Raw genomic sequence first — 8,951 nt, forward strand, 5'->3', positions numbered from 1 at the left:
CGCCTAGAAGCATTGGTGCACCGGACACATGTAATAGTGGAACTAAGAACTGTGGTGTGACAACATACATACACGACAGAGATATGTCGAAGACAACAAGTGCATGCATGTAGAGAAAGCATCTCTAGTAATTGGATTAAAATCGCCACAAGGATCAGTTGGACATCGGCCGGCCCGCGCCTACTGACTGTAAATTACCAAGTGATCACTGGAGTCCACCATACGGCTGCTTGGCGTCTCTATTGGAAGAAAGGAAGTGCACATTCGCGAGAAGACAAATATTCCAACCTAGACGAAAAAACCTATTTGAAAAACTTAACTCCCTATAAAGAGTGGCCACCTTCTAGCTAAGTTTTCCGAATTGCTGCCAAAAATAGGCATATGGATGCTGGCGAGAAACCGCACGTCGTTTGCCTGCCGGCGGCGGCGCAGGGCCACATAACGCCGATGCTCAAGATGGCCAAGATACTGCACACCCGGGGCTTCCACATCACCTTCGTCAACACGGAGTTCAACCAGCGTCGGCTGCTCGCCACGCGCGGGCCGGCAGCGCTAGACGGCCTCCCGTACTTCCGCTTCGCCGCCATGTCGGACGGGCTGCCGCCATCCGATGCCGATGTCCACCAGAACAATTTTGCTACGCCGTCATGAACACCTGCTTGCCCCACTTCACGGCACTTCTTGCCAAGCTCAATGACCCCGGCTCCGGAGCACCGCCTGTCACATGCATCGTCGCTGACGGCGTCATGTTGTTCGCCTATGAGGCTGCAAAGGAGATCGGCGTGCCGTGCGCCGCGCTGTGGACGTCTAGCGCCTGTGGGTTCATGGGGTACCGCCACTCTCGCCAACTCATTGAGCAGGGCTTGGTTCCTTTCAAAGGTTTGCTCCTATGTACTTCCTCCATCCGAGAAAAGTTGTCTGAGATTTGTTGAAACTTAAACATATCTAGACGGTAAATAGTGTCTAGATACATCTTAATTTTAACAAATCCCACAAAACTTTTATGTCAAAATTATCTACACAGTAAATAGTAAATAGTATCTAGATAATTAAATATTAACAAAGTTAAATATAAATACACTACCTAGTCTTCTTTCATTAGTTCGGACTATTGATTTAAATGGCTAGTGGAGCAATCTTTTATGGTATCAGAGCCAAGAGGTCTCAAGTTCAAGATCCTGCTTGCGTAGTATTAAAAACAAACAACGTACCGAACCCACGCAAATGACTAAAATAGCCTAGACATGAGAAAGAGTTAAATATAAATACACTGCTAGTCTCTTTCCATCAGTTCGAATTTTTAGTTTAATTGGCTAATGCAACTATTTTTCAAATAAATGTCACAAAATCTTCGTGGAATGGAGAGAGTACTTGCATGCAAGTCCTATGTTAATTCAGCCTCGTTTGAAGTTGCAACATGTTTTCTACAAGCGTGTTTTGCAGATGAGGCGCAGGTCACGGACAAGGGACACCTCGACACCGTGGTGCACGGCTTCCGTGGCATGTGCGAGCGCATGCGGCTGCGGGACTTCCCCAGCTTCATACGCACCACGGACCGTGAAGACGCCCTGCTGAACTTCGTCATGACCATGGCCGAGCGGTTATCGCTCCCCAACGCGGTCGTGCTCAACACCTTCGATGAGATCGAGGGCCCAGTCCTCGACGCCATGCGCGACACTCCCGCCCATGTATACCGTCGGCCCGCTCCACCACTACGCTAGCCTGATAGTTCCGGTGGGTACCACGGTCGACGGCCTTGGGTCCAACCTTTGGAAGGAGGAGGACGACGGCCTCTTTGAGTGGCTCGACGGACAAGACGTAAACTCCGTCGTTTATGTCAACTATGGCAGCATCACCGTCATGACGAATGAGGAGCTCCTCGAATTCGCGTGGCGGCTCGCCGGCAGCGGCTACCCGTTCGTGTGGAACATCCGGCCAGACCTCGTTAAGGGCGACACAGTCGTGCTGCCGCCAGAGTTTATGTCTTCCGTCAGCGGCCGCTCCATGATGACAACTTGGTGTGCCCAAGAAAAGGTAATTGCTCATCAGGCGGTAGGCGTCTTCTTGACGCACTCCGGGTGGAATTCGACTCTCGAGAGTATCTGCGCCGGCGTGCCAATGCTGAGTTGGCCCTTCTTCTCGGAGCAGCAAACCAACTGCCGTTACAAGTGCACCAAATGGGGAATTGGGATGGAGATTGGTGGCGAGGTGAAGAGGGTAGAGCTGGCGGAGATGATACAGGAGGTGATGGAGGGGGAGAAGGGGCATGAGATGAGGAAGCGTTCGGCGGAGTGGAAGGAAAAGGCCGTGCGGGCGACATTAGCAGGTGGACCTGCCGAGGCAAATTTGGATGCAGTGATTAATGATGTACTCTTGGCAAGATTTAACTCTCCCAATGATGAAAAATAAAGGAATGTTGGGACTTGGCACACATGTTGGAGCAGGTGGGCCGCAGGGGAAAAAATGACTTTTTTGCTGCGTGGTTTCATCATGTTTCAGTTATTCAGTATTTGTCAATCTGGTGAAACAGTCTAGCATGAATCTCGAAGCGCTGAATCAACGGGTGAAACATCTATGGTACATACAACGCAAAGTAGAGACGTCAAGGTCTGTGGATCAGTCATAAAGGGGTTGAGATCCAAAATAAGCCAAATCAACTAAGATCACATAAAGAAAATCCTCAAGATACAGTATGTTCAAGTAGCTCGGTACTTGCTCTAGTCTCCATTATTGAAGTTTTGAGTTCTCGAAGTTCTTTTTGAAATATTTCGAGTTTAATTAATATAATGGAATTATGCATAAGGATTATTTTAAATTAATTGTTGCTTATTATAAATTAATCATTGTTACTTATTTTTAAAATTATTTAGAATTCAAAAAATAAAATCTTGTATTATCAAAGCTTAAGGGTTAATACAATTCATAGCATGCTATTATCAAGGAGTTGTGAGTGCAGTCTTGGAAGCGTGTATGGAACGAATGAAGAAGTTAAGCGTGCTAAGAGTGGAGTAGTGAGAGGGCTTTAGCACCGGATGCTTTGCACCGGTTGGGCAACCGGTGCTAAAGCCCCTTATCAACCGGTGCTACAACCCCGTTTTCTACTAGTGTTAGCATTCAAACAGACAGTTTGTAACTGCATGACTCCACTCAACTCGGGCGCAAGTGGCCAACCCCTCCATAGATTGAGGGCTAGGCTTCAAATCAATACTCGTCCGACCACAATGTGGCTTCCTTTTTCTTTTATGTTTGGGCCATGTGATCAGCTGGTATTCAATTTTTGTAATTTTTGTGTCGTGTGCACCTTTGGAAAAACATATTTGGGGTTTAAACTCTTGTAGGATGGAAGTTCGTGAAGTGTTGAATATTTGGACTGAGTCTCTTAATGATTGCTACCTTGGGCTATGTGGGTGTCGATAGATCTGATAATTTGAAGTAACTTGTTGGAAGAGTTCAGGTTCTAATCAGCGGGTGGAAGGAGAAAATTCTATCTATGGGTAATAAAGAAACACTGATCAAGCTGGTTGCCAAAGCCATACATGAATGTGTTTGCGATGACAATATTCAATATACCGAATAGCATATGCAAGAGTAGTACAGATGCTATTTCAGAACTATGGTGGGGTGGTGATTATGACTATGGTGAGACTGGTTAGCGTGGTGGAAAATGTGTATACCGAAAGATAGAGGAGGTATGAGTTTCCAAGATTTGCATACTTTGAATACTGCACTGTTAGCGAAGCAGAGTTGGAGGCTTATGGAGGAACCAGATTCACTTTATGCAAGAGTTATTCAATAAAAATATTATCCGGATGAAAATATTTTAAAGGCAAAACTAAAAGGTGAAAGTTATTTTATGTGGCAAAGTAATCTACAAAGAATGAAGTCTTTTAACCGTGGACGTATATGAAGAGTTAGCCAAGGAGACCAACTTAATGTTTGGGAATACCCTTGGATTCCTACAATCCCAACAAGAAAGGTATACATTCCAAAAGTTTCTATCGTGCTGAATAAATTTTCATAGTTAATTAGTCTAATCATTGGTCACGGTATGAAGGGCTTATGAGAGAGTTGTTCAGGAGCGCAAAGTAGAGACTTCAAGTTTGGTTGCTTAATGATTTCCTCCTAGGGAGGGTGGACATTACATGAATGAACTAAAGTTCGTGGCCAGGGCTTATGTGATATACCTTGCACCTCGAGCACATAGGACTATAGACCAGCTGCCAAACTACTTTCATTAAGGGCAGATGTCTCCATGAAATTGCTTACGAGTTCAGAGTTAAGAAGCTTAAGAGCTTACTTATCAATCTCGATTTTGAGAAAGAATAAGACATGGTACGTAAAATGGGACTTTTTTCGAGAAATGTTGCAGAGCAAATCCTTCTTGGCCATGGTGGTTAGCCTGATGCAGCTAGCCATGGGAGGCTAGACTACCATAAATGTCAACGAAGAAGTTGGGCCCTCCTTCCGCAATGCGAGGTGAGTGCGTCAGGGAGACCCACTTTACCCATCCTCTCCGGCTTCATGGTCGACGGTTGGCAGTGATGTTGTCAAAGGCCAATGCGGCCGGCCATATTAAGGGGGGTGATCTTCCATCTTATTTCAGGGGGAGTGGCTTACCTGCAGTATGCAGATGATTCTGATGAAGCGGCCGATTTTAGGAATCGTGAAGCTCAAGATTCTTCTACTCTTCTTTGAGTGCACGTCGGGATTGAAAATTAATTTTGATAGGAGAGAAGTGCATGGTGGTGACATGGGTCATGCCAAGGGAAAAGCACAGTGTGGCACACATGCTAAATTGCAAGTTAGGAGAGAAGCGCATGCTGGCCGACATGAAGAGGAGGGCGGGACGTTGAGCTTTCACTAGCCAGTGAAGCCCGCCAACTGTCGCGTCTGTCCCTAGCCTACGAGAGTTCTAGCATAATATGATCATTGAGTCTGTCGGGGCTGGTCAATAGCTCCCGCCTGATCCACCGATCCATTGTCTTCACTCTTTCTTGTTCTCTTGTTAGAATCATTGCTCAGGGCCTCATCAGTGTACCTCACCAATGCCCTGAGAAGAAGTGCTCGGATGAACAACCAAGGCCAACGGGTTGGTCAGTTTTCTCTCAAGCAGCATTGGCACCTTAGACTGGTATACCTGCTTATGTTTCCTTCCCACGAGAGTTTTTTCCTCTTCTTGGATGTCATCCTTCCCTTTTCGTTGACCTTACCGGTTTTGGAAATGGTGGTGCGAGCTCGAGACTGTCTTTTCTTCACCGGGAAAGACACCTCCGGTGATTCATTGTGTTTCTTAGGTTGCCTCACAGATCCACCCTTATTTGCTGATTGGCAATTCATTCTAGCACATAGGACTATAGACCGCTGCCAAACTGCTTTCATTAAGGGTCGATGTCTCCCTGAAATTGTTTACGAGTTCAGAGTTAAGAAGCTTGGGGCCTTACTTCTCAATCTCGATTTGGAGAAAGAATAAGACATGGTACGTAAAATGGGAATTTTTTGAGAAATGTTGCAGCGCAAAGCCTTCTCAGCCATAGTGGTCCACAGCCTGATGCAACTAGTCATGGGAGGCTACACTACCATAAATGTCAACGGAGAAGTTGGGCCCTCCTTCCGCATGCAAGGTGAGTGCATCAGGGAGACCCACTTTACCCCATCCTCTCCAACTTCATGGTCGACGGTTGGCAGTGATGTTGTCAAAGGCCAATGCGGTCGGCCATATTAAGGGGGTGATCTTCCATCTTGTTTCAGGGGGGAGTGACTCACCTGCAGTATGCAGATGATTCTGATGAAGCCATCGATTTAGGAATTGTGAACCTCAAGATTCTTCTACTCTTCTTTGAGTGCACGTCGGGATTGAAGATTAATTTTGATAGAGAGAAGTGCATGGTGGTGACATGGGTCATGCCAAGGGAAAAGCGCAGTGTGGCACATATGCTAAATTGCAAGTTAGGAGAGAAGTGCATCCTGGCCGACATGAAGAAGAGGGCGGGACGTTGAGCTTTCACTAGCCAGTGAAGCTCGCCAACTGTCGCGTCTGTCCCTAGCCCGCGAGAGTTCTGTTCTCTTGCTAGAATCATTGCTCAGGGCCTCATCAGTGTGTACCTTCACCAATAACCGTAGAAGAAGGGGTGCTCGGATGAACAACCAAGGCCAACAGGTTGGTCAGTTCTCTCCCGAGCAGCATTGGCACCTTAGGCCGGTATACCTGCTTATGTTTCCTTCTCACTAGAGTTTTTTCCTCTTCTTGGACGTCATCCTTCCCTTTTCGTTGACCTTACCGGTTTTGGCAAAGGTGGTGCGAGCTCGAGACTGTCTTTTCTTCACCGGGCAAGACACCTCCGGTGATGCCCCACCCTTATTTGCTGATTGGCCATTCCTCTCATTATATAGCTGAGAAGAAGCATGACCCTGACCAGCAAATGCAGACCCTATCAAACATTTAGCCGCCTGGCCCTTCTTCTTCCTCTCATCTGGGACACATAACCTGTCCGCCGAGTTCTGGAGTTTTCCCTCTGCATCTCTTCCCCCCCCAATGCTTCCATTCAGTCGAGGAGTGGCCAAACAAACCACAAGAGAAACTGTACAACGGCAGATTTTCATACTGAACTTGAAAACAGTCGGTCGGAACGACCCTGCGAGAAAACTGTGACTCCCCGCATCAGCAGTTTTGTCAATGTCCACTGCCACCTGGACTACTAAACCGACAAACACGCATCCCGGTCTGAAGGTAGAAGAACTGCTAAACCCAGGGGCATGTGTCGGGTGTGTGAAAGGTCGATTACCTCCTTGTCAACAGAGTGGTGATAGGAAGAGAAAAGGCACATAAGAACGAGAGGAGTAAGAAGTACTATGGTATATGAAGTAACAAGAGTTACAAAGATACTCGTATGCAACAAGTGCATGTAGCTAGAAAGCATCTATAATTATTGACTGAAAGTCACCACAAAGGATCAATCGTACATCGGCCGGCCGGCAACTACTGGCTACGGGAGTCCACTATACGGCAGCTTGGCCGTCCACCTTGGATGAAACGAAAGGCACACTCGTGACAAGACAAATCCAGCGTACTTTGGAAACATCTACCTGGAATCTTACTCCCTATAAATAGAATACTAGTGAGCCAGCAAGTGAACACATATTCAGACGGGATTGATGAAAAGAAGCAAGTTCTGAGAAATATGGAGGCCGGCAAGAAGCCGCACGTCGTTTGCATGCCGGCGGCGGCGCAGGGCCACATAACGCCGATGCTCAAGCTGGCCAAGATACTCCACACCCGGGGCTTCCACGTCACCTTCGTCAACACTGAGTTCAACCAGCGTCGACTGTTGGAGACGCGCGGGCCGGCGGCGCTAGACGGCCTCCCGGACTTCCGCTTCGACGCCATGTGGGACGGGCTGTCGTCACCGGATGCCGATGCCCACCAGAACCTCCCCGAACTTTGCTACGCCGTCATGAACACCTGCCTGCCCCAGTTCATGGCACTTCTTGCCAAGCTCAATGTCCCCGGCTCCGGAGTACCGCCTGTCACCTGCATCATCGCTGACAGCGTCATGTCGTTCGCCTATGATGCCGCGAAGGAGATCGGCGTGCCCTGCGCGGCGCTGTGGACGTCTAGCGCCTGCGGGTTCATGGGGTACCGCCACTCTCGCCAGCTCATCGAGCAGGGTTTCGTTCCTTTCAAAGGTATTACTCCTATGTACTTGCGTGCAAGTCCTATGTTAATTCAGTCTCGTTTGGAGTTGGTACACGTTCTGACAAGTGTGTTTTGCAGATGAGGCACTGGTCACGGACAAGGGGCACCTCGACACCGTGGTGCACGGCTTCCGCGGCATGTGCGAGGGCATGCGGCTACGAGACTTCCACAGCTTCATACGCACCACGGACCGTGAAGACGCCCTGCTCAACTTCGTCATGGCCATGGCCGAGCGGCTATCCCTCCCCAACGCGGTCGTGCTCAACACCTTCGACGAGATCGAGGGCCCGGTCCTCGACGCCATGCGCGACATCCTCCCGCCCATGTACACCGTCGGCCCGCTGCACCGCTACGCTAGCCTCGTAGTTCCGGCCGGTACCGTGGTCGACGGCCTTGGGTCCAACCTTTGGAAGGAGGAGGACGACGGCCTCCTCGAGTGGCTCGACGGACACGGCGCCAGCTCCGTCGTGTACGTCAACTACGGCAGCATCACCGTCATGTCGAACGAGGAGCTCCTCGAGTTCGCATGGGGGCTCGCCGGCAGCGGTTACCCGTTCGTGTGGAACATCCGGCCAGACCTCGTTAGGGGCGACACGGCAGTGCTGCCGCCGGAGTTCATGTCCTCCGTCAGCGACCGGTCCATGCTGACAACTTGGTGTGCCCAGGAAAAGGTAATTGCTCATGAGGCGGTGGGGGTCTTCTTGACGCACTCCGGGTGGAACTCGACCCTCAAGAGTATCTGCGCCGGCGTGCCAATGCTAAGCTGGCCCTTCTTCTCGGAGCAGCAAACCAACTGTCGTTACAAGTGCACCGAATGGGGAATTGGGATGGAGATTGGTGGCGAGGTGAAGAGGGTAGAGCTGGCGCAGATGATACAGGAGACGATGGAGGGGGAGAAGGGGCATCAGATGAGGAAGCGTTCGGCGGAGTGGAAGGAAAAGGCTGTGCGGGCGACATTACCAGGTGGACCTGCCGAGGCAAATTTGGATGCACTGATTAGTGATGTACTCTTGGCAAGATTTGGCTCTCCCAATAATGAAAAAAAATAAAGGAATGTTGGGACTTGGCACAAATGTTGCAGCAGGTGGATCACAGGAAAGAAAAATTGACTTTTTGCTGCGTGGTTTCATCATGTTTCACTATTTGTCAATCTGGTTAAACAGTCTAGCATTAATCTCAAAGCACCGAATCAACGGGTGAAACATACAGGGTACATACAGCACAAAGTGGAGACGTCAAGGTCGGTGGATCACCCATA

The 8,951-nt window shown here is 49.0% G+C and overlaps 1 protein-coding gene and 1 pseudogene across 1 annotated transcript; both read left to right on the forward strand.

Annotated features, from left to right (window-relative positions):
- The first annotated feature begins 381 nt into the window (after positions 1-381).
- Positions 382-2,409, forward strand: LOC124672241 (annotated as a pseudogene).
- A 4,766-nt stretch (positions 2,410-7,175) lies between these two features.
- Positions 7,176-8,742, forward strand: LOC124672242 (7-deoxyloganetin glucosyltransferase-like). The gene is made up of 2 exons (XM_047208506.1): positions 7,176-7,683; positions 7,772-8,742. Exons 1-2 carry the CDS (start codon positions 7,179-7,181, stop codon positions 8,740-8,742), a joined length of 1,476 nt encoding a protein of 491 aa, XP_047064462.1. The 5' UTR covers positions 7,176-7,178.
- The last annotated feature ends 209 nt before the right edge of the window (positions 8,743-8,951 follow it).

The sequence above is a fragment of the Lolium rigidum genome, chromosome 7 (genome assembly GCF_022539505.1).
Source record: "Lolium rigidum isolate FL_2022 chromosome 7, APGP_CSIRO_Lrig_0.1, whole genome shotgun sequence".
Lineage (NCBI taxonomy): Eukaryota > Viridiplantae > Streptophyta > Magnoliopsida > Poales > Poaceae > Lolium > Lolium rigidum.

Coding starts and splice junctions, on each gene's coding strand:
- LOC124672242 (XM_047208506.1), top strand. CDS start 7,179: ATGGAGGCCGGCAAGAAGCCGCACGTCGTTTGCATGCCGGCGGCGGCG. Junction 7,684..7,771: donor GGGTTTCGTTCCTTTCAAAG/GTATTACTCCTA, acceptor TGTGTTTTGCAG/ATGAGGCACTGGTCACGGAC.